This window comes from Rhinopithecus bieti, unplaced genomic scaffold (assembly GCF_001698545.2).
Source record: "Rhinopithecus bieti isolate Rb0 unplaced genomic scaffold, ASM169854v2 scaffold_50384, whole genome shotgun sequence".
NCBI lineage: Eukaryota > Metazoa > Chordata > Mammalia > Primates > Cercopithecidae > Rhinopithecus > Rhinopithecus bieti.
The window spans coordinates 920,427-946,764 of NW_016820218.1; the positions used below are offsets into that span (position 1 = coordinate 920,427).

At 38.1% G+C, this 26,338-nt stretch overlaps 1 protein-coding gene across 2 annotated transcripts in view; it reads right to left on the reverse strand.

Moving 5' to 3' along the window:
• Positions 1–26,338, reverse strand: part of ELL2 (elongation factor for RNA polymerase II 2) — a 58,275-nt gene that overhangs the window by 8,839 nt on the left and 23,098 nt on the right. Inside the window, exons 2-8 of one of the 2 annotated variants that reach the window (XM_017859682.1) lie at positions 25,719–25,840; positions 19,852–20,015; positions 12,520–12,779; positions 6,785–6,909; positions 6,519–6,606; positions 4,070–4,640; positions 1,418–1,481 (exon numbers count right to left, since the gene is read on the reverse strand). In XM_017859682.1, the coding sequence (XP_017715171.1) occupies positions 1,418–1,481; positions 4,070–4,640; positions 6,519–6,606; positions 6,785–6,909; positions 12,520–12,779; positions 19,852–19,936 (1,193 nt within the window). In that variant the 5' untranslated portion in view covers positions 19,937–20,015; positions 25,719–25,840. The remainder of the gene's footprint in view (positions 1–1,417; positions 1,482–4,069; positions 4,641–6,518; positions 6,607–6,784; positions 6,910–12,519; positions 12,780–19,851; positions 20,016–25,718; positions 25,841–26,338) is intronic. The other variant, XM_017859683.1, reaches the window with a different exon arrangement.

The following is a 26,338-nucleotide window of genomic DNA, read 5'->3' on the forward strand; positions in this document are numbered from 1 at the left end:
AAGCTCCGCCTCCAGGGTTTACGCCATTCTCCTGCCTCAGCCTCCCGAGTAGCTGGGACTACAGGCGCCAGCCACCTCGCCCGGCTAGCTTTTTGTATTTTTTAGTAGAGACGGGGTTTCACCGTGTTAGCCAGGATGGTCTCGAACTCCTGACCTCGTGATCCCCCGGTCTCGGCCTCCCAAAGTGCTGGGATTACAGGCTTGAGCCACCACGCCCGGCCGACATTTAAAGACTTCTAAGGAGAAGTGGTTTGCAGTTAAAGAGGTGAACCCCCTCGGCAGCAGAGCCAGAGGCTGTCCTGGAAGCCTGGCTGCAGACAACGGACCCTTCCTGGGCCAACTAAGTGGTAGGTCATAGCTGCCTTTCAAGGCCCTCCTACAGAACTCTAAAACCATTACATACACTACCTCAGATGAGAGGGTACTCAGCAAGGTTTCTCAAGTTCCTGTTAGTTAAGAGATGATAACCAGCATTATGGTTTCATACTGTATCATTCCCCAATAAGTATAGCTTTCACACTACTGTTAAGCAGAAGTAACACATTTTAAATCTAAAATGATCTTTACTCTGGAAACGAAAAGGGCTAAACAACATAGTTTAACATTGTCCACCATGAGATGCTACTAATAGAATAAAAGTGTTCAGACAGCCCAGATTCCATTTTTCCTTCTCATTCTAGCTATTTTGCACATTTGTTCATTTTCAAAGCTATCCAAAGTCCGATTTGTTTGCTCTTTCCCTCTCCATTTTTCCAGGCTCTTGCAACTTAATTATTTTCTTCTTACAGAAACCTTTTATTCTGTAAAAAAGCTAGAATTATGTGTCCAAGTTATAATTTCTGTGATAACCAGTTACAAAAATGTCCCCACCTCAGCATTTAGCAACTTGTCACAACAAGAAAACATTATAACCATTACTAAATTGAAATGATCAGATTTTACTCTTCTCTCCTCTAAAAATTAAATTGAGGGCAGAACTTTACTTAAATAAAAATCAGTCTATCTTAACACTTTGTATTATTATGTGCAGAGGTTCAAGCACTTTGTCAGCAATAAACCATCCCTTTGGGGGACCCAAGTGAATGACTGGGCATTGATAGACTGTCAGCTTTGAAGAGTCAGATCCCTAAAATCTTTCATAATCAAATGCTTAGCCAGGCCCCAGAACAAAGGACAGGCTTCTCTATAGTTAAAGGCCAATGAACACAGCTCAGAGCGGAGGGAGGCACAACCTGCTCATGCAGACAAGGGTAGATTTGGGACGGGCAGGCTAAATGGCAGCCTTTCAATTGCAGAGGTGGCTCCAGGACTCTATTTCTGGAACTTCTTACTTTTCTGATTTGCAAATTATGGGAAAAGAACTTGCAAACTTTCTAAAATCAAGTCGCTCTCTCCATTGGCAGACATATGAACTTACATCAAATAATCTGGGAGTTCAATTGCTGAAGGTTCCATGGAGGCAGTGCAATCCTCTTTAACTCCTACAAAGAAAAAAAAAAACAAAATCAGAGCATTCATCAACCAGGAAGGTTATCAAATGCCTGTAATTCTAAAATAGATTAGAAACATCTGGAACACTTTTCCTCAAATTCTATTCTTCCATCTCAATAAGCAACAGTGAGCAAGGAATACAATTGAACACGAACAATAGAGGCCCTATGACCAGCGCCGGCAGAACCGACGCCAGGCATTTAAAGCACCCTGGCTACTGCATTGTCTGCACAATAAAGGAATTCCATCTTAACCCAAGGTCAATCTTCTATTCTTTCAACAACAGTTGTGGCATCTGCCCAGCAATTCAAAGACTGTGGTGGCAGATGCAGCCAGACAATGGGAGATACAAATTTTACATCAACATCTACTTTTCATGGGATTCAAACAAGGCGGATGAGACAATAGAGTCAGGTAGCAGACTGCTTTGGTCACTGTATTTTTATTGCCTCCCTTTTTTGTATGTAGACAGTGGAATTGGGTAGAAAGTTTTTCCATTGGTTCAAAGTAATTTAAAATAAGGTATTATTGAATGTCGATTTATATTCCTGTAATCTCTAGCACTCATAACACTAAACAGATTTTTCTTTTTTTTAAGGACAAAAAAAGTGCTAAACATTATGGCTACACAGTGAAAGTATGTAAATCCCTCAGTATTCCATTTGCTTAAATGCACCGTGTCCAGAGGATATTCTCTTTATTAGGGTAAGTTTTTATCATTCTTTATTAGGGTAATTTTTTATCATTCAAAGTAGGGTTAAACTGATAACTCGAACCCTAATCATGCCCACTGGCAAAACATATAAAAGTGAATGTTAGATAATTTTTCGGTTTAATATTTTAAAGGACAAAGCACTCTAAACAAATACAAATACATAGACTCTGAGTGCATGCTGCTCACCTATAAATATATTTGATTCATGCTTGGGTAAAAGAACATGCTTTTACAATAGCCTGAGTCTTAAAGAGAAAGGCATTAAGTGCAGGTCACCTGGCTTCCCTTCTGCCACAGACACCAGATAAATTCCAAAAAATGCAGGAGATGTGGGTCTGGAGCTTTCCTAAATTTGTAATTATCCCAACTGGTTCTGAAAGTTACTATATCCTCAGTAAAGAATTCAAAGAGACTAAGTGTGCTTCTCCAGGTCTCCAACTCTGAGAACACTTGAAACTCTGATGTAGATCTCAACATACTGAAATCCAGTTTTCCTGTCTCTAGCCTTTGACTCAGAAGCACCACCTGAGGGTGGAACGTGTGGAGAGTGGAGTTTACCCAGTGGCTTATGAACTCTGAACATAGAATTCTACTTCTTTATTTCTTTTCCTGACAAATTCAACTACAAGAGTGTTGAGGGAAAAAGCTTACACCTACCTTTTGTGCCATTACATAGTATTATATTGCTTGAAATATTTAAACAGAAATGCTTTGACATGCAATGTATCCAATCTAGATCAAGAAAAGCACGTATCATATCATATTCTACAGTGGCTTCTTTGGAAGTAACACTAAAAAAAAATAGAGCTTCTCTCATATGGCAAAGATGATCAATTAAATCTAAGGATTACAGACTTTCAGAATCATGAGCAAAAGAAAGAAAGACAACACTCCTTATAACTCTATTCATTAAAGTAATTTTTCCAAAGCCATATTTTCCTATGGAATTCTGCCTTAGTTATTCTGGTTTTAAAACTGGCAGCAATGCCAAATGGTGAACTTGGATCTTCTGTGTGATGGCATGCAAGGCATTAAGTTTTAGAGGACATATTTTTTAAATAAGAAAATCTAATTTTGTCAGTTTTAACACTTGGTACATCTTAGGCAAGCAAGCTTTTTATGAATTAGCTTTATTTAGAGGTAAAGCTTTAAGTTTCTTTGGATCGCTATTTAGCATTTAAGCTCCTAAAGCTTGAAATGGTTAATTTTACAAATAACAATTGATGTTAGTTCACTAAAACAGGACTCTCAAAATTGGGGGGAAAACCCCTAAACCTTAAGATCTATTAAGCGAACACCAGAACAGCCTTGCAAAAGACAAAGTGTTTTCACTCTAAATAAAGATGATGTTATGGATCTGCAAATGAAATTTTATCTTGGCCTGATTTATTAAAAAGTTGACATTTCCCCTGTGCTAATGTTAATTAAAGCAAGGGTGACCCTGTTTCATTGAGAAAGAAGGAAATGAATATTATTATTGCAAACTGTGTCTGGTTAAATCAGTTCAAGAATGGCATATAATAGGTCATGTTGAGGCTGCGCAATATCATAACAGATATGGAAAAGAATGTTAAAGGTCCACCTTCCAAAAAGGAGTCTCAAGTATGCCAGTCATTTTAAATGCCATTCTTATTAATATAAAACCATATTTAATATTTGGCCAAAAGAGATGGAAAACAACTGCTGTAAAACGAAAAAAAAAAAAAAAAACTGCTCAAAAGCACAACACTAAGATTAATAATTAAATGAAACGCCATTTGCTAAAGAAATCACTAATTATAAACTGTATAATTTCAAACTCATGATAGCATGCACTTCTGGTTCATCTAACATGTAGTCAGTACTTTTACAAAGGTAAAATACCTCCACTGGAATTTGGACTGGAGTTATTTAGCTTGGCAATTTCCTCTTCTCTCTTAAGATCTTCCTCCTTTTCCTCAATAGTCTCAATGTCGTGCTTTTTTATTTGGTCCTTTTCCTTATGTTTTTTAGACTTCTTTTTGGACTTTTTGTGAGACATTGAATGGTTTTCTTCCATAGGCTTTGGACACTTTAGTAGAACTGAACCAGGGGGTAAGGTTTCCAGAGAAGTCCTAGAGGTATATTTGTCTTGCTGGTCCTCATAGATACTATCGTTTTGACTAAAACTGTCAACAGGTAGGTCTTGAGTCCCCCGGCCTTCTGGAGTGCTAGGGGAATTGGAGTTAGAATTTACAATCTGAGGAGGATGTGAGACGGGCAGGTGGGTTGAAGGCAGCGGTGGAGGGGTGGGGATGGCAGCAGCTGCAGGGGGCAGTGGGAGGCCTGCAGCAGATTTTTCACTGGTGGGATTCAAATGACCATTTAGTGTTGGTGGTACTCTGTTCGTCAGGTGAGAGATTCGGGCTTTTTTATTCATTAAAGGATCAATAAACTCTGAATCCAAAAGCCGTTTCTAGGGGAGGGAAAAGGAAAAAAGTGAGCCAGTTTGCACTAAAATTAAATAAATTCAAGACATGCATGGCTGGTTAAACAACTAAGTAACCTTACTTAATATTAATATTATCAGGGTTGTGTTAACCTTTCTTCATGCTTAAGCAAAACAAAACAAACAAACAAAACAAACAAAACTAAACCAGAACAACAACAACACAAAACCAAATGTGAAACAAACTTTCATGTTTAATGTCAAAAACCAGAATCTGGCAAATATTTCTTGAAGTGCTTACTGAATTCTTTCTAATCATACAGCTTTATCCTAAGTTCCAAGAGAGACTATGCTGATTTATGTGGATTATACCACTCAGGAGAGTATTAAACAGAGGCAGTCACCCTCCATTGCTGGCCATGGTTGACCTAGTTACATTAAATGAGAGGAGAAAGCAATTTGTACCATTTGACTCTGTGAGAACTAACACAGCTAGGTAAAGGGCAATAGCCTGCACTTATTTTAATCTTTAATGGGCTAAAATGCTCCAGTTAAGAATATTTTGGCTGTCATTTATCATTCCACCTGTCTTACAGTGGGAATGGCCAGCACTTTCAGAAGAGTTTCTCTAATTATCTCTATCACTGTTGAAATGGTATTTAATTTTTTTAGCCCTTACATATCTCTTTACCAGATTGGAAGATAAGTCTTAATAATTGGTCCATTAAAATTAGGTGGAAGTATTTTTTTAAAAAAATCAAGGTAATAGGAGCCTAATCTGTCAACAACAATAATAGTGTTTAAGTTAAAAGGAAATTTAGATAGTTGAAAACTACAAAATATAAATTCACATTTATGCTTAAATATAATGCTGTGGCTTGTATTCTAGCTTGAAAGAAAATAATGGTTAATCAACTCATTACTTTATTTTGTTTTCAATTTAACACCGTTTATTTGGCACCCAGTATATAATCTGATCAGAGTAGACGCAGTTTCATAATAGTTGGCATTAAAAGTGAGACTTCCACAGACATTGTATATATGCAAGGACAGACCTGCTTTTTTTCCTTTTTCTTTTTTGTTCTCCCTCTGTTCCTTAAAATAAGTTTCTAATATTTTTTGATATGTGAACGGCCGTTTGCCCAGGGCATGCTTAGTGTTCTCCACACATCTGTGGGCTTCTCACTAATTCTTGGGAGTAGGGTCCAGAGAGAGAGAGGGAGGACACTGTGTCAGCAGTACTGGGGTGGGGAGGTCTGTCCCACTGTCTGTTAAAAGCACCCAGAACACTGAGAGAGTTCTGAGACTGGCCAGTCAGCTGAGAAGCAGGCAGGCTTCACTGTAGTACTGCCTAGGACCTCTCACCTTTTTCTAGGATGAGCTGAATTTCTTGGAGAAAACTCTAAACTGGAGAAGAATCTGATTGGGAGTACTCTAATAAGGATCCAGTTGAAAAGAAAACATGGAAACATGCCATCATTTTTGTTTATTTGTTGATTGTAAATCCAATTTCCCCCAAAAACATTCTTCTGGAACATGTTGACAGACAAAATTAAATATCTTCAATTTTCCATATAATCTGATAATTGTATGGGACTGGGTAAGTCTTCTAGTTAGTGACCAAATTGGAAAGTAGATAATCTTACAACAAAATGTAAACTTTAAAAATGGAAAGCAAGGTAGACATTAAGTACTCGGACAAGCAGTGCTGTGTAGTGGAGAGAGTTCTGGGCTGGAAGCCAAGACCTAAATTCTAGGCTAAGCTCAGCCATAACCAGCTGGCTTTGGGCAGGCAAGCTGTCCAGCTTCTCTGGGTCTCATTTCCCTCACTTATACATCAGAAGACCTGATGAGAGGCCCCTAATGTCTATGTTAGGTCTATAATTCTGTAAGTTTATGAAATACCTGAGGAGAAGATACAGCGTCTCTACTAGAACATACGGGAGATTCTGAACGGCTGGTGCCTGCAGCATTCTGAGATGGATTTAGTTTTCTGTAAAGGACACACATGTTACGTGTTACGGAGATGATTTAAAAATGTTCATGATGGAAAGCTTGCCTTGCTTCTCTTTCCCACCTTAACACTAAAATAACAATGACTAAAATAATTACTTATTTCCATAATTTTTAAAGAAACATTTTTTTTAAAAGCAAGAAAGAAAAGAATTCACCTAGAGAGCACTGACTCCAATGACCGTCTGTCTATTTCATTGTATCCAGGCCAGTCTCTCTGAAGCTCTTTAAAAACATAATCCTTTAAGGTATATGAGAGGTCCTTAGGATTCAGATTGGCTACCTGGTATGAGGTATAAAAACAGAGCATTAGGTATTTTACTATCATCTCCTAACCTAAAACAGGCAACCTTTAGGGTTTACACTGAAAATAATTACATCAATTGGCCCCAAAGGGACTGCTAGTTTTGTATTACATGCCAGATCTCAATAAATGCCATTAATTTCATTTTGGGAATTAAAGCTTTATATACACAGCTTAATGTTTTTTTCCCTGAATGGCCATTGTATTTTTAATATTTCTAATCAAATAATAAGCCCATATTAGGCAAAAAGTGAAGATTTTAAAAAAATCAATTATTTTTGTCAAAGGAATCTAAAACAATTATACAGTAATCTCCTTATCTTCAAAGGATACATTCCAACACCTCCAGTGGATGCCTTAGAACTCTGATGGTAATGAACCCTATATATACTGTTTTTTTCTTATACATACATACCTGATAGTTTAATTTATAAATTAGGCACAGTAAGAGATTAACAACAATAACTATTAATAAAATAGAGCAATTATGCCAACATGCTGGCAACACTACTCTTGTGCTTTGGGGCCATTACTAAGTAAAATAAGGATTACTTGAACACAAGCACTGTGATATTACAACAGTTGATTTGAAAACAGAGATGGCTAGTGACTAATGGGGGACATACAGAGGGTTATCAGATCTACTGCCATAGTATTGCAGTGCATGTGTCCAGGTAACCCTTACTGTACTTAATAATGGCCCAAGATGGCTACTAAGTGACTGAGTGGGTAGCATCTACAGTGTAAAGCTGAACAAAGGGATGACTCACATTCTGGGCAGGACAGAGCAGGACAATGTGAGGTCTCATCACATTTCTCAGAACAGTGCGCAACTTAAAAGTAACAAAATGTTTACTTCTGAAATTTTCCTTTTAATATTTTTGGATCATGGTTGACCATAGGTAACTGAAACCCCAGAAAGCGAAACCATGGATAAGGACTACTGTATTACCAACATCCTTATTTACTTCTGGGCATTGAGTCCATTACTTTTGAGTCACAATAAAAATCCTTGATCACTTGTATTAAGTAGAAACCAAACAGTGACCAAATGTTGGGTTATAAACTTTCCTTTCAATCATCAACAAAACACTGTCTTCATAAATAGTATCAGTTCTGATAACCTTGTCTGTCTTTGGATAACCACACTTGCTCCTTATATCTGCCAGTTCTCCTGAAGAACCACTTACTCAAAGTCCTTGAAATTCCCCAAACCAATAAATGAAAACATATGCCTAGAGAACCCCCAAATTACTGTTATTAGTCAGCCAGTTTATTCCAAAGTGTAATCTTTTCTCATCCCTTAACTGCAATTCCTAGAGTGTCGGTTGTGTTAGTCGGCTAAGCCATTAACTAACTACACAAACATATGGGTTCATGTGTCAAACCAAAAGTAATTTTTAAGGCTAGGAGAAAATTACTCCTGCTTATCACTTCCTACTGGAATAGATCATTCTTTCTGTGTCTTTTAAAAGTACTATCAAATATGATAGTTTATGCTTCTCACAGCTTAGCTGAATACTATTCTAACATTAATGTTGCTATAAAGGAGAAAATAGATTTATCCTAAAATTCAAATTTGCAAATAATATAGGATCCAATCAGATTTCTTGAGATGGAATAAACACAATCCATCAATTTTCTTTTTCTTTCTTCTCTTTTTTATTTTTTGAGACAAGGTCTCACTCTGTCACCCAGGCTGGAGTCTAGTGGCAGAAACACGGCTTACTGCAGCCTTGACTTCTTGGGTTCAGGTGATAATCTCACCTCAGCCTCCTGAGTAGCTGGGACTACAGGTGGATACCGCTACGCCCGGCTAGTTTTTGTATTTTGTATTTTTTGCAGAGATGGGGTTTCGCCATATTGTATAGGCTGGTCTCAAACTCCTAGGCTCAAGCAATCCTCCCTTGGCCTCCTAAAGTGCTGGGATTATAGGTGTGAGCCACTACGCCCCACTGGCAATTCTTCCATTTTCTTTTACCCTCATCTCTACACACATTAACATCCCTACCGCCACAGCAATCGGTTTTCTAGGTTTTTGTAGTAGGACATTCTCCTGGTTTCCTCCTCTCTTAGAACCCCCCTTTTTTCTTTTCCCCCCGAGACAGAGTCTTGCTCTGTCACCCAGGCTGGAGTACAGTGGCATGATCTCAGCTCACTGCAACCTCTGCCTCCCGGGTTCTGGCAATTCTCCTGCCTCAACCTCCTGAGTAGCTGGGATTACAGGCGCCCACCACCATGCCCGGCTAATTTTTGTATTTTTAGTAGAGACAGAGTTTCATCATGTATTTCACCATGTTGGCCAGGCTGGTCTCAAATTCCCGACTTCGTGATCTGCCCACCTCGGCCTCCTAAAGTGCTGGGATTACAGGGGTGAGCCACAGTGCCTGGCCTAGGACCTTTGTTTTTTAAATCTGTTTCTCAATCCTTTATATGTTGAAATGCTGAAATGCTCAGTGCCTGTTTTCTGCTCTGTTTTCCTCATTCTCTTCATTTCCTCCTAAGATGATTTCATTAAGTTTGAAGACTTTCAATACCCGATATATATACTGCTAATTCCTAAATTTATAACTCTAGCCCCAACTATCCTCTGACAACCACACTCTTACATATAACTATCTATTGACAACTATCTCCACTTGGATATGTCTGATAGACATCTTCCAAATGGAGTCTATGTAAGACAGAATTCCTGATCCTCTTTTCCCCCTTAAACCTACTTTTTTTCTATCCCTCTCCATCTCAGTCAATGGCACAATATCCATTCAGTTGCTCAGCCAAAAACCTAGCTATAATCATAGATTCCATTCTTCCCCTCATTGTCTCCCTACACCCAACCATTAGCAAGTCTTACCACAAAATATTAGGCTCTTTAAGTAGTCTCTCTCCTCTACTCCTGCCCCTCCAAGCCATTCTTGCCATGGAAGTCTGAGTGATCTTATTAAACTTATAAATCAGATTATGTCATATCTTTGTTTAAAACTATAATGAGTTCCTATCTTACTCGAAATAAAACCTAAGCTTCTTGACCATGGCCTAAAAAGATTCTCTGGGATTTAACCTCTGCCTCCCTCTTCCGTCTGCTCTGGCCTTCTCTGTCTTGAGCCCACCTACAAGTGCTGACTCATCTTTTTGTCTTTCACACAGCATTTCAGTTAAAATATGGCCATCTGAGAAAAGGTTCCTTGATCTCTCCACTTAAAGTAGGTGATCCCTTCCCCAGCTCCTTTCAACTCCTAACTGGTCCTGAAATTGTCTCATGAATAAGCTCCATGAGGACAGGGTTTCTATTGGGGTCACTTTGGGATTCCAGCATTTAAAACAGTGTCTGGTACACTGTAGATACTTAATAAATTGAATTGAATGAATGAATGTTGAGCTTGAGCCAAATATCCAAATGTCAAGCTGGAAACATTATTCAACTTTATCAGTTTCTGATTGTTAAAATTTAGTTTTTTCATAAAAAGTCATTCTAAGATAAAAAGGTTTTATTAATACATAACCAATTTAATAATAAACAGCAATAAACAAATTTCCTGGTGGATGTTAAGCCCTTTTAAATTTAGGTACAAATTTTACTGGGAGCCAACATCTTAGTTTATTTTAAAAACCTATTACTTTGATGAATTAATAATGTCCACAGGGTTCTGCAAACTACTGTGTAAGTAACAAGTAAGCAAATTATCTCTACTGACACAGGCAAAGCCTGATTATTTTAGGTAACTTGTTTCCCAACTAGTTTGTTTGGGACAGAATAACCAATTTTGGTATGATTTGTGTATCTTGCTGCTCTTTTTCTTTTTCTCTGGTGCCTACTTTTGGTCAGTTTTATTAGAGCAAAGTCATGTTATTTTTCTTGTTAGCTGCTAGCAATGTTCAGGAAAGGGAATTTAGGTATAATCCGTTTATGTCAAAGTTCTGAATATGCTTGATATCTTCCTTGTGAGTTTAAATTAGATCATGCACGTGAAATGCCTAGCACTGTGCCTGGCACATAGTATATGCTCAAAAAATGGTAGACGTTGTTAGCCTTTCTATCTGTGTTTTCACTAGGCTAGTGGTTTCAGCTCATATATTAGAATCATTAGGGCCATATACAATATGAGTGCCTAGGCCCCACCTTCAGATACTTGGCTTTTGTTGGTCTCAGGTGGAGTTCAGGCACTGGCATGTTTTAAAAGCTACCCAAGGGTATTCTAATATGTTACCAGGATGAGATGATGCTCTAGGTTCTATCAAATGATCAACACTAGTAACTCTCATGCCTCACTTGCTTGGGGGTAAATATCTACACTTTCAGATATATACACACACACACACATATATACCTATATAGATATCTATATGTATACATATAATGACATAACTATTGCCATATATCAATAGTAGTCTATGTGTGAATTGCCTCTGCAGTCATTTTGCCCTCTCCATTATCAAACCGAGGTAATTCACAACCGTTCGGAAGATGCAGTTACCAAATGTTTTGTGATTTGTAACCTGACTCTCACTGCTTCTCCAAATATCAAACTGAACACACACACCCTCATTCTCATTTATTCTCTCCTTTCTTTTGAGCTCGTAAAACTTCTATGTGACATATGGATTTAAATTGTTTCCAAAAAGTGCTAAAGGACTTAATAAAGATCCTTAAGATTGATTGAGATACCTTGGGACTGGTTAACCTGAATTGGAGACAATGGTTTTACCCTTTCATAACATTTAGTATTATGTTGTGAATGTAAGAGATAATGGATTAAAAAAGAAAGACTTGAAAGTGTTACTCTTTGAATAACAGATCAAAGCCTGTAGGGTTTTTTTTTGTTTTGTTTTGTTTTTAATGATGAAATTCAGAATAACTTCTTTGGAAATGTTATTTCTTTAGAAAAAATAAAAAAGATGGACCAACATTTATGGTGGATCTGAATGCTCATAAACATTTATGACAGATGGATAGAAGGAAGAAAAAATATATAGGAGGTTACAGTCTAACAAACCACTGACTTTAAAAAACAATGGTCCACGTTTTTACGTGTAAGCTTGTGATAAGGCACAGGATCACTGCTAACACATTACAATTTCATATGCTTTTATGCAGACAAGCGACTGATCTTGGTACACTCAGTGGCAGAAAAAGAGAGAGTAATAAGGGCAGCACCAAGTATGTGGGGCAAGATACATTTTACACTATTTACTAGGCAAAAATGTTCTGTCTTATACCAATCAAAGGCCAACAGAATACATTGCACAATTTCACCGACAATAACCAATACAAATTAAGGCAATACTTTAGTGTATTCAAGACTAAAAACAGATAACAAACACTTCTTACTTTCTTTTTAATGGAATTTGAGAACAAAATTTGTTGGTCCCAAATAAAGACAATGCTCACATTTCAACTAGTTTTAATTAAATGCTTAAAATAAGATGATTTAACTTAATATTCACGAGTTGTATTTCACATACCACTGATCAAAATAATCCTAAACTTTCTCTGTCTCAATAATAATGAAAATAATGACAACAATTTTTTTTAAATGAACATTTTAACAAGAAGGTAAGCAGGAAGGACCTTTCTCCAGCTGTCCTCACCTGTTGCAGAATTGCTCCCAGGGAGTTCTTGTCTTTTTGATTGACACCATCTTTCTGGAGTCTAGCAAGTAGCTCGGGTTTCTTGTAGGCCTTCAGGGCCAGTAAGTGAATCACCCTGTCCCTGTATGGCCTCTGAGAGACGCTGCTGCTGCTGTGTGTCTTTCGAATTGTATTTGCAGGGTTCATGGGGGTTGACCTTTTCCTCTCAGGAACTGTATCTGAAACAGCTTGAGGTGCTTTCCGAATTTGCACTCTTTTCCCTAAAGTCCAGTGGAAATGACATTGTTACACATTTGTGGGTTACAATATGAGCATCTCAGTTTCCACAATTCTGATTTAGGTACCTCTTCATTTCTAGAGTAAATAATAATAAAGGCCACTTTATTTCAATCTTTAAGAAGGCATGCAAACAGAAAGCATTTTAAATAAATGGCCTAAAATTTGAATTAGAAATCATTTTAATACAATCATTTCTTGGAAATAATATGTATTATACATGTATTTTGGTGATTTCGCTACAGAAAGATAATAACTAGTAACACAAACTGTAACCACAGACTTGATAACTTCTATCTTATATAAATATATGCCATTTCTGAAAAGCAAACTATAATACAGTGAACATGGTGAAATGTCAGAAATACCTGTCAGACCTCTCTAAGAACACATTCTTGGCTGAGCATTATGTTAGTAATTTCACACGTTCAGAAGTCACAAAGAGGCAGGGAAGTCAACGTCATGAGGCATCCACTAGTGATATTCTTTTTTTTTTTTTTTTTTTACAGGCCATGACAAGTTTTAGGATTCATAAAACAACACTACTAACCAACCAACCAACCAATCTCAGAGGGCACAAACAAATCTCTCCTCTGCAGTGCTGAGACTACACATGTGAGTTAGAGAAACGGAAAATGGTACAAAGGAGGCCTTCACACCATTCTCACATGGGCCAGTGCTGTTCATGTGGTTAACCCATTTGCTGTTTAGACTGAACACTGACACTTCGCAAGTGGCTACTTCTAGAACGTGTGTGGGCTGAGGTGAATTGGGTATTGTGTGTATGTGTGAAGCTATCCAGACATGCCTGGTCACTGACAATCCCAGTAATCATTCCTTGCTGAAGGGACAAAAAGTAGCATGAAACTGTGTGAGACTCTCATTTTATGATTTTACAGGTGGAATCTTTTAGCTTGTTTAGGACACACTAAGCCCCAACTCTATGCCCTCTGGTTAAAGAAGGGGAAGAATTTGTAATGACATACAATGTGGACAACTGAATTAGGAACAAGACTAACAACTAGAAATAATGGGTGGGTAAAAGCAGCTCCTATAAGCTGTGGTCTGGGGTGAAAACAGCTCACTGGGGCAGGAGCTTTACTGAGTAGTAATTCTGTCCATGCTGGGCTCCCCAGGCCTGGTCCGAAGGCCTGTGTGTTTTCATTCCCTCCCACCTCCAGTAAGAGAAAAAAGATGAATGCTCTCAACCTGAAACCTCTATTGGCTGGTATGTTTCTTTACTATCTGTACAAAACCAACTGCAAATATCAAACTATTACACTACTAAGGAACTCAGCATTAAGGGGACACTACCTAATGATAAGAAAAACTTAAGTTATAATTAGAGTTTTAGAGATAGATTTAGATTGGGGTTTCTGTATTTTTCTTAAATTAGAGACAGCTGGATCAACGTCAGCTGGATACTTATGCACCAATTATGTGGGGGACACTGTGCTAAGAGCTGCATACATATTATCTCATTAGGTCTCACAATAACCTGAAAAGGCAGGTATCGTCCCCTTTCACAGATGAGAAAACAGGCTTTTAATGGGATATGCTCAAAGGGTAAAGTCCTCACTTAGCATTTGGGAGGTTCTGTGATTTGATTAATACCTAATTTTCCTGCCTGTAAGTCTTTGTGGGAAAGGTTTTATGAACAAATACCTAATGTTTGCTGTTGCTTTGTGTTAGGCTATAAGCTCTATGAGGGCAGGGCAGTGGCTGCTTTGTCCACTAGCATACCTTGAATCAGTATTTGATGACTAAATGAACGACAGCAAGAGAGCAAGTAAGCAGAGGAGCAGGAATCAACACAGGCCATACTTCCCCACATTGCCAGGCTGCCAGAGTGTGAATACACACTGAAATTTCTAATGTGGCAAGACGAAACCATGTAATCCAGCATTTCCCAGTTGCAACAGGGTTAACAAATATTATTTCCTATTAAAATTTTAAGGAATACTATTTTTTAAAAATAGAGTCAAGTCACAAGTTTAGAAAATGCTATAAATTCCACACTCCCTCCCCCTTAACAAGTCTTGCAAAAAAGAAGTTTGTTTAACTCTTCCCCAAACCAAGCTAACTGGGAAGCCCTTCTTTCTGTCTGGGAAGGGGGATGGGCAGAGAATTTTTTTGTTTGTTAGCTAAGCTACACACACTAGGACTGGTCATTTAGGATGAATTCAAGTGGCAAGGCAAATAAAAGTAAAAAGAGAAAAAAGTAACAGTACTTTTTCAGGTGCCCTACCTCTTCTGTACCTCTGATTCACCTCTGACCCTTGTCTCAGGAGGTCTCCAAGGTCTACTGGGTTTATGCCCATGCTTCCCCAAAGCAGGTATGGAGAAAACAAATGAGGGAGGCTAACTTTGCCCTTAAAAGGGATGTAAGTATGATGTTTGCCAAGAAAGTAAGAGCCTGATCGAGAGAAGACAGAACTGGAGTCTTACTTGGGGCCCACTGCTAGACTGTTACCTCCCCATGAATCCCCTGCCCCCAAAACACTCACTTTGTCCTTTACCTCATTTTTCTTTTAGACAGCTAGTTAGGGGTACCTCATATTTCATTCAAATACTTGAAATAACAACTCAGCCACACTGGACCACTGAATGACACTCAAAGATCACTTGTCAACTACCTCCCTATCTCTTCTGTGCCTGTTCAACAAGGAAGGAATCCTCTGGTTTAAGGAAAGACAGGCTACAGATGAAGAAAACATCAGTGACAAAGGTACTTACAGAATTGAGATGCTAAAAGGAAAAATGAAAAAGTAAAGCAAGAAAATGTCAGGTTCAAAGTGGGCAGAAGAAAGGATTTATTTTTTATATTTATCTCAGAAAAAGCCATTTTAATAAAACCTATGGGAGAACCTAATTCTCTTCCCAGACCCAAATGCTAATCAATTCCCTGGGCTCTTTATATAAACAGTAGCAGTGGCTCCGGCAGGGTTGGGTAATCTGGGACTACAACTAAATTGTTGTTTCATAACAAGGAGTCCAATTCTAGCTTCTTCATTTAATAAAGATGGCAAAAGTATTTACCCCTCAGTCTAATGGCTCTGAGTAAACAGTCTGAAAGGAAGGTGTTAAAACGTCCATCACAAAGACAGAAGGGACTGCAGCCACCTTCTGCAGTTGTTTTTCCATTCTGTGGAACCTGACCAGAAGCCCTGGCAACACAGACCCAAGGCTTTAAAAACATCTGCAGGCTTATGACAGTGACATGACTCTGTCATGGTTAACTACATAAGCCATTGCAAGGGAAATCTCCACTACTTGGCATTTGTGACTACTTTTTCAAAAAGTTTACTACCAAAATATATATACCAAACATTCACAAAATGTTAGCACTATAAAGGACCTTAGATCTTGTCTAGTTCAAACACCCACCTTTTTTTTTTTGTAATATTGAGAAAAGTAAGATGTTAAATGATTTGTCTATCATCAAAAATAAGGAGGTTTGTTCACAAAGGGTAGAAATTGAAAAAAATAACAAGGAGGGTGGGCTGGAAGTTGGAAAAATTGGAAACAGAATCCTAGAAATTAGACTGGTTATTTTGTATACCTAAACAAGTATTAGTACATATAAAAATTCATAATTTAAGACACTTCCAGAATTTAGGCAGAAGTCAGTGAGCAGACTTAAAATATTGGTGAACTAGAAGCAGTGGTGATTAGTGATTTTTTTTTTTTTTTTTTTTTTTTAACAAAGGAGAGGAATTATAACAATACAACATAGTTTACCACTGATATAAATGTCATGACTACAAGTAAAAATATTACTGGAAGATAATGTTTTCTAGGTTAAAGCCTTTCCTGCTCTTCTCTAGGCAAATAGGTTTTGGTTTCTTCTGCCCACAAGAGGGTTGCAGAAACTCATATTCCTGGGTGATTAGGCCAGGTGACACCTAGGAACACAGTCTTCACTGCCTCGAACTGGCCTTCCTCCCTAGTCTAGCTGTCAGGTGGCATCATGCTACCACCATGCCACAGTGGGGTCAGCATTATTCTAATTGGTCTTCTACCCAGGCTTACATTGTTGAAAGAAACCTTGTCCTGCAGGTACCTCTAAGCTGGCATAGGTGAACTTTTGGTGTCATTTTATGTGATATAATCTATTATTAATTAAAGGGGTATATCTTACTGTCTTAAGAAAAGCACAGAACTTGTTAATGAGATCATACTCATATAATTTGCTATTTGCTGATACCAACAATTTGGTATGTAAAATACAGAAAGAATCATAACATTCTTCATAGGGTGATTATGAGATTCCAATGAGCAACTACATGTGAGTGCTAACCAGTGCCTTGTGCACAGCAAGCACTCAATAAGTGCTGGGTTTTATTAGTATTGAAGGGTGATTGATATTTTAAAGAAATGAATGAATCAGACAGTTTTGAGACACTGAAAGAGGCAGGAAGATACAGACTGAGCTGCCTGGAAGGAAAACAATATATGGGAAAGGGCTAGCAATGGATAAGGTTAAAAGAAAAAGATCAAAACATGACCTAACAAAATACAGTAAAAAAAATCAAAACAGACAACAAAAAAGCCAATCTGGATACTTGAATCCATTTCTCCCCTGTTATTCAGAAATGATCACTTTTTTTTTTTTTTTTTTTTTTTTTTGGAGACGGAGTCTCACTCTGTCACCAGGTTGGAGTGCAGGGGCACGATCTTGGCTCATGGTAACCTCCGCCTCCTGGATTCAAGCGATACTCCTGCCTTAGCCTCCCACTTAGCTGAGATTACAGGTGTGCACCATCATGCCCAGGTAATTTATTTTTGTATTTTTAGTAGAGACAGGGTTTCACCATGTTGGCCAGGATGGTCTCGATCGCTTGACCTCGTGATCCGCCTGCTTCGGCCTCCCAAAGTGCTGAGATTACAGGTGTGAGGCATCGCGCCCAGCCTTGCTCAGACTTTTAAGAGTAGTGTGGCCAGTTTGAACTCTGAGGTGAAGAATTGGAGGCAGTCCAGAGGAGAGCAATACAATAATTAAAGGGTTGGGATACAGGCCATACTAAGAAAAGATAAAAGGAGCTGGGGTTATTTGACCTAGAGAATAAAAGGCTGAGGAGGTTAATGACAAGATTTATAACCACATAAGAACACTGCTGTGATGGTGAGTGGCTAGGACACTGAGGACAAAGCAAAGAGGAAAAGGCCCACAGAGTGTCCGGATTGGCAGAGATTGCCACAGGCCTCTGCAGGGAGGAGGAGGGTGTATAGAGGGAGGCCAGCTCTTCTTAGGAGAGGAGAGTTGTAATTTGCTTCACATGTAAACTCTGATAACCTCAAATTTCCTGTGGTCACCTCCAAAATGTATGTAAATTATTTGTAATACCTATAAGAAACCTTGTAAGTTCTAAAATTCCCAGTAACATTAGGAAGTATATGGACTGTGGGATTTTGGGTGTTGAAGTCTGTTGAGTAAAGCTATAAACAAACTGTACCTGACTCTTTGAAAACAAACAAAAACACATGAACACAGACGACACCCAAGGACCACTCAATGGAAAAGTGCAGTCATCATCGCTGATTTTCAAGCTTTGGAATAAATCAAGGGGAGGGTTTTTTGTTTTTTCAGCTAGTTATACTGGGAAGGAAATAATTGTTTTGATGGTTTCAGTCTTCTATTGCTTTGTCAAACACAACAATTTGCCTCACTGTTTATAAAATGGTGGTACTGGGTGGTTTCCATCTTGGAAAACAATATTTTCCAAGCAACAGGGGTAGATCATTCATAGTTTGTGCTTAAATGTAAGTGTGGTAGATCTTGTGTGTTTTAAAAAACAATCTGAGATTTAGTCTACTAGCCCAGAAAATTAATTAAGTTACTTTTGAGGATGAAGGAGAAAGAAGGGAGGCTGGAAGTTGCTACCTCACTCAAGCAGGAAAGAGAAGGTGAAAAGTCTCATTGCTAGTAACTTATTGAGCAGGGAACTAGGCCCTATGGGTACAGATATCTGGGGAGGGGATGAATTGTTGTTAAACCAAACTAAATGTATCTAAGCTAAGCACCAAGCTCCAGGAGCACTGGCTTTGTTCCAAAGAAGTACTTATTAAAGACACTACAGGAGCTTCTCAAAGCTGAATGTACTGTAGCTGGATCAGTAATGGGAAAACACAGAAGTAGAATGAAGCCAAACCTTGGAAAGATGCTAGTTAAGGGACTTGGTTGTTCATGAGACTTTTTGTGAGTGTTTCAGTTTCCAAATTAATATCCTTTCATCATTTACTATAGAGTGACTTGTGTTATTAAATTGACCAAGGACTCAAAGAGCTCCTCCTCACTCTTGATAATTCTATTACTGTTAATAGTCACCATGAATTGACTCCTTAAAGTTTGTTCAGGTCACTGCTCATAAAGGAGAGATTCATCTTGCAAGTCTGGTCTCACTTCCCTTCAATCTGATAGACACTTGAGTGAGCTAATGATAAAAATCATGGGGGTTGGATAGGGTCTTAATTAACGGATAGATGAGGATGAGGGTCACAACTGAGGAACCAAAGAGATATCACTCTAATGCTCTGTTGTAATGCTTTGTTATAAGCACATTTTATATTTTTGTAATGAAAAATCCTTGTTGTACAAAGATGCTCTGAAAATGTAAGCAAAATCTACAACAATGAGATTATCAACCCATAAATTCTACTAATAGATTTTACTATAAAAATAGCCCTACAAAAAGGCAAAACAAGAACCATAGTATCCATCACTGAAATTACATCATTTAGTGACAAAGAAAACACAACGGAACCATGAATGCAACTTCACGCAGTAATGTGACCAGATCCCAGTACTATAAAATAATAGTAAGTAGCCAACAGAAGATTCAGGATTTAGGAAAGTCACAGAACTTTAAAATATGCTCTTCAATTTACCGGCAGTCTGAAGAGTACAAATAACTTTGTTTTCCTCACCATGTTATCCAAAATGTTCTGAAAACTAGTTTCTATGTTTTCATTAAGTTAATATTACTGGTATTTACCTATGGTGATCTTGAATTATTCCAATCAATCAGCAAGAGGAAGAAAGATATCTATACAAACCTACATATGGTCCACCGGGTTTGATAACTTTTGTGCTTCGGTTGCGGGATTCCTCCTCTGCCTGGGTCATTCTTTCTCGTGTCATCTGATATGAGTCGTTTGTTGCACACACTGTAATTTTATCTTGTATAAATCCCAGGCAATTGAGCTGGGAAGCTCCAGAGCTGTCAAGTAAGTCAGTGGCTTTGTTAGACATGACCTTCATTTTGTACAATAAAGACAAACAATTATATAATCCTAAAATCAGCAGCCCAAATAAGTTTGCAATCCTAAAATAACTAATATTAATTTTTAAATGCAAATGTTATTTAAAATACCTAAGATACTCCTCTTCACATCACTTTTTTTTCATATTCTTTTTTTTTTTTTTTTTTTTTTTTTTTTTTTTTTTTTTTTGAGGTGGAGTGTCGCTCTGTCGCCCGGACTGGAGTGCAGTGGCCAGATCTCAGCTCACTGCAAGCTCCGCCTCCCGGGTTTACGCCATTCTCCTGCCTCAGCCTCCCGAGTAGCTGGGACTACAGGCGCCCGCCACCTCGCCCGGCTAGTTTTTGTATTTTTTGTAGAGACGGGGTTTCACATATTCTTTATATAATGGATGAAGTGAGCTCTCAGAGACCAAATCCATAAAATTTTGAAAAAGAAAAAAAATCAGTATTTGGAGCAAGACCAGAGTTCCGATGGGCATTGTAGTTCTTTTATTTAACTGTTAACTATTTTAAAGAATTATCTAACACTGATATGAGGAAAGTTAAAAAGTTTACTTTTAGTAAACCCACAATATACATGCTTTGGACTGATTAGCTGAAATGGAATCACCACACAGTCTTTATTTTAAATAGGGTATTTTAAGGCTAAAATACTGACAAACATTAAAGCTTACTTTAATATTATTAGTCCAAAAGTTCCTAAAATTTGCAGAATTTGCACTTACTTTGTTAAATCTCTATATACGATGACCTACTTATACAGCAAATGTTGAAGAAAACACAGAGCAAATGATTTTTATAGTATTTTTTTTTCAGTTGGGGCACGGTGGCTCACGCCTGTAATCCCAACACTTTGGGAGGCGAAGGCAGGTGGACTGCTTGAGTTCAGGAGTTTGAGACCAGCCTGGGCAACATGGAGAAACCCTATCTCTACAAAAACTAGCTGGGCGTGGTAGTGTGTCCCTGAAGTTCCAGCTATTCAGGAGACTGAAGTGGGAGAGTCTCCTGACCCCAGGAGGTGAAGGTTGCAGTGAGCTGAGATGGCGCCACTGTACTCCAGCATGGGCAACAGAATAAGACCCCATCTCAAAAAAAAAAAAAAAGAAAAAACTTTTATTGAAATAATCATGAATATTAACGTGGACCTAGAAGATGGCTCTGTTTCAAAGTAACATGCTAATATTAGGGGGATCATAGTCACAGTCATAACTGGTATTTTATAAAGAAATTGCTATGGCCTGAAAACAAACTGGAATATAAAACTAATGAAAGTGACACTACAGCTCTGATCATCTATTTCCAAACTTAATTATAAGTAACTTTGTTATAATACAAAGAAATAAGGGTTGATAATTTTTTCTTTCTTTCTTTTTTTTTTTTTTTTGAGACAGTCTCACTCTGTTGCCAGGCTGGAGTGCAGTGGTGCAATCTCAGCTCACTGCAACCTCTGCCTCCTGGGTTTAAGTGATTCTCCTGCCTCAGCCTCCCAAGTAGCTGGGACTATAGGCGCATGCCACCACACCCAGCAAATTTTTGTATTTTCAGTAGAGACAGGATTTCACCATGTTGGCCAGGATGGTCTTGATCTCTTGACCTCGTGAACACTCGCCTTGGTCTCCCAAAGTGCTGGTATTACAGGCGTGAGCCACTGCACCTGGCTGATAAAATCTTTATAAATTGCTAATAACTGTCTTTACAAATGCTATTTAAAAAAAAAAAAACAGTTAATTCATCTCAAAAATATTCATTGGGCAGGGACTGCATGCCTAGCAATGTGTGAGGCACAGAGGTTGTGACAGGAACTAACAGTTGTGGTCCCTCCTTCAAGGGTGACAAGGATGGGCAAACTGGAAATCACAACACAGTGTGACAAATTCCAGGGAGCAGAGGACTCCCAGAAAGGTAATCTCACCTGGACTTCCCAGAGAAAGTGATGCCTGAGGTGATCTAGAAAGATGACTGGGCAAGGGGGAAGAAGAATGAAAATGTTCCGGGAGGACAACTAATCTGTGCAGGCCCAGGAAGAGTAGAAAGAAGGTTTTCAAATTGTCCAAAGAACACTGGGAAGGACAATTAGAGCTGAGGCTGAAGAGGGAATGAGAAATATATCACAAAGGGCTCTGAGGGTCATGTGTTACAGGTTTTGGACCTTATCCAAAGGATAACGAGAAGCTGAAATCAGGGGAGAGAACATAACTCATCTGTATTGCAGAAAGCTCAATCTGGATGGAGGATAGATTGAGAGGAAGGGGGACACCAGAAGGAAAGCAGAGAGGCTAGTTGGGATGCTACTGAAGGATTACAGGCAAGAAGTGATGGCGTGAACCAGAGTAGGGCAGTGAGAATGTATAGTTGTACACAGCTTCTAGAGATAGTGAGGAGATGGAACTGACAAAACTTGGTCAGTAGTTAGCCACGGTCAGAGACAAGTGGGGGAAAAAAGTTAAAGATCATGCCCAGGTTACTAAGTATATGGAAGCTGCTATGTACTGAAACACTGAACACAAGATGATGAACAGGTTGGGAGATAGGCCTGGGACAAAGAAATTAAGTTCAGTGTTGGAGATGGAGACTTTGAAGGAATGAGGAGAGAACGGGTCTCAGGAGTGAAGCAACTGTGAAGAACACTAGTTTTAAGCAAAAGGAAGAAAAGAAGACCACATGAGACTGAAAAGTCACAGCTATAGAGTTAGGAAGGAAACTAGAAGAGTGCTAGGTAACGTAAGCCACTGGAACAGAGGCTTCAAGCAGGAGAGAGTGGTCAACAGTGTGCAACACTGGCATCAAGTCCAGAATAATAAGGAACCAATAATGCATCCACTGGATTTTGGGGGCAGGGAGGTCACGGCTCTCTTGGGGAAGCAGTTTCAGTGGAATGGTGGGCACTGAAGCCAGACTTTGGGTTGAGAAGTGAATGTAAGAGAGGTTGTTTTTGTTTTTTATTTTCTTTTTTAATAAGATAGATTTGAGCATGTTTGCATGCCAAAGGGGGGAAGAAAACCACTGAGAGAGGAATGCTAAGAGAGGAGAAGGTCATCCTCAGAGCAAGTGGGAGAGAGCAGGGAGAGTGGGAGAAAATGACTGCAATAGAATGAAGGTCTGGTGGCAGAAAGTTGGTATTTCAACATCTCTTCCTATTATTTACTAAGTAATTTACAAGTGAGAATAAGCTGAAGATACCGCCACTCATGCAAAGTCAGAAAACAGATCTTTACGCAAAACAAATGGAGCTAAACGCTGTAGGCAAGAAGGTACTCTCTAGAATTATTCACTCATCCCTTCTCAACCAAGTTACCCTGAAAGTTTAAATGTTTTAGACAAATGTATATAAATGTTCCCTTAGTCTTTCTCTAGCCTAGCTCACCATTTCCTTCGCTTAAGTGTGCATTATTATACACTATAGGTCCCAGACTACATATTTTTCACTAAGCCTGAAAATGGGTAGATTTAAGGAATTTTTGAAAGGCAATTTTGACTGTGAGATTGATTTCATTTTACATAGGAGAAAAGTGAGAATCAAGGAAGTTTAAAAATATAGATAAGAAGACTAATTTGTATTTGTTGAACATTTATTTACTGAGCATCTGTTTTTACCCTTTTATCTCCAGGTTGAGTCAATAAGCATGTATTTTGAGCTCAGTCAGCAGTGTGAAACTAGAAAAAGGGGGTAAGAAAGCCTCTGACCTTGAAGAGCATGCGCTGTGGTCAGAGAGAAAAGATCCATAAGGAAAATTGAAATCAAATTGAAGGAAAAGGTGGAGCCAGATTACGGACAGGTCAGCTTCTCAGGCTGAGAAGTGAAAACGTGAGAACAAAAGCCAGTGCTTTTGTTTTCCTAGTGGCAGACTTCAATTTATACCCTTACCATTCATTTTATAAAGCACCTTGGATTATACAGAGGGGATACATTTGCCCCAATATTCTCACAATAAGTGTTTCTATTCTCTTACTGCATCATATATAGTTTTGTAAGTAACCTTAAATCCTTTTCCAAACAAGGAAGGTAGAAATAACCACACAGGGCATTTATAATATAACAGTAAAGCCATATTACTTACGATGATATGAATGGTTTTGAAGAGAGGATTAAGCTCCTTAATAAAACTCCTAAGTGGACACTGTTCAATTTGTTATCAAAATGTGCTCACTATAATAAATCAACAATCTAGAGACAAGCACCACAATTAAAAATTAGTGTACCATGTAGTGTATAAACAATACTGGGGTGGGAGTTAGAAGAACTCAGTTCTCATTTAGCCTAGCCACTAACTAACCAGGTATGTAACTCTGGATTAGTTACCTGTGAAATGAAGGGATTGACTCACACAATCACTAAGGACCCTTATACTTGGTGATTCTATAATCTATCATAGTGCTGATCAATAGAACATTTTGCAAGAGTGAAAATGTTATATAACTGTGCTGTCCACTATGATAGCCACATGTAGCTACTGAGACCATAAAATGTGGTTAGTGTGAATGTGTAATGACATTTTAAATTTTATTTAATTTTTTATCAGGTGAAATGTAAATAGCCAATATGTCCACCACAGTGGACAGCACAGAAAAGTCTATATAATCTACAATATAGCAATTTATGCCAAAACATTTAAGTTTGAAGGTGAGTAATTTTCAGAAAGCAAATTGAATATATACTTGGGGAAAATGACAGATTAACAAAAAGTTACTTAGTCACCTTAAATGGGAGGATAAATGTAAAACTCTGTCAGTGTCTTATTTTGTATCTCTGCCTCCTGTACCTGCTGGAAACATAACTTTCCTTCTTTTCCTCCACATTGAGCAAGTACTTACACAGTTTCAAGTACTGCACAGATAAGTCACAGAGATATGCTGGTCTAGGATACTTGGGGCTAATGTCAAAGCCTTACATGATGAGGAAATAAGAGAGACCCTAACCTCCCTTGTCTTATATCCAGGGGCAGAACAAACTCCTTCTGCTCAAGGGCCTTTTTAATCAGAAACAACCAAAGCAATGAAGAGTGAAACAAGTGGCTTATTGTTTACAGAGGATCTAAGTAGATAAGCGTTCCATGGTACCCCAGGGTGTGTACATTCTTGTCTTCCTTACTCCTTTTTTTTTTTTTTTTTTTTTTTAAGAAGAAGAGGACTTGCTTACTGGGGTTAATATTCTAGTTTCCATGCAGCTGTAGAATAAAGATGTTTAAAAATCTACCTTCCTACCTTAGAACACGGTTGAACAGGGTAAGAAGGAAGAGAAGCATGCAAGATGGAATATTTTAAACTTCTTTACTCTGGAGTGTGAGCCTTCAAATATGCTTTAAGATTCTTGCTTAAATTTCCAATGAAATTAAATGTTCTAAAAAAAAAAAAAAAAAAAAAACCCTCAAATTGCCTTTAATTTTTAAAAACTGCATTTTTCATGCGGTTAAAAAATATCTTCTGTACATTAAAAGCCCCATTAGACCAAAATCTTTGAACTGTTGTTTGATTATATCCCCATTACAAATGGCAATTTCTATTATACAGTAGGTGCTTAGTATTTTCAGATAAATAAATGAGCTCTGTAATTCAATTTAATACACATTTATGGATGACTATTATGTCCTTTATTGTTTAATTTTCTAAAACCATCTTAAATAAAAAATTTTTCCCCTTCAGTGTACTTTGAAAAGTACCTACCTGGAGAATGTCTGCTGGATGCAGTCAAAGCTGCCCTGAGGGTTGTCTTTGCCCACATTTGACAAATAGAAGTTAAAGTTATGAACTTCATTGAGGGGATCATTTTTGGGAATTTTGACAAGCTAAAATGGGGGGAAAAGAGAGAAATGCCTCAAATTATAAATTTGCCATAGAAAAGTCTTAAGACTGACTTACTGGTTTTTCTAGCGAAAATCATTTTAGACCGAAGCCCTTTTGATATATACATCCTCACAGCATTTAAATGACCAAACAATTCAAGGAATCTGGCAAACGTGCCTATAACTCACCAGATTCTAATTTCCATTTTCTACCTTTAAGTGTCAGTAATCACTTCTGCTCAATAGTTTCTATTAGTTTATAAGAGGAACCCTTTTCATTTCAAAGTAGCAAATGGTTACAGTTCCTATGAAAGAGTTATTAGTGAATTTGTAAAAAGCTCTTCCTCTTTTGAGCTATACAAGTTTTGTCTGGTTTACATGACCCCCTTCTAAATAGCTTATATATATTGAAGCAGTCTCTGAGATAGAGTCCATATCCGAATCTTTGGCTCCTTTAAGAAAAAAACACATTTCATTTTAATTCCTGCTTCTTGAAGTAGT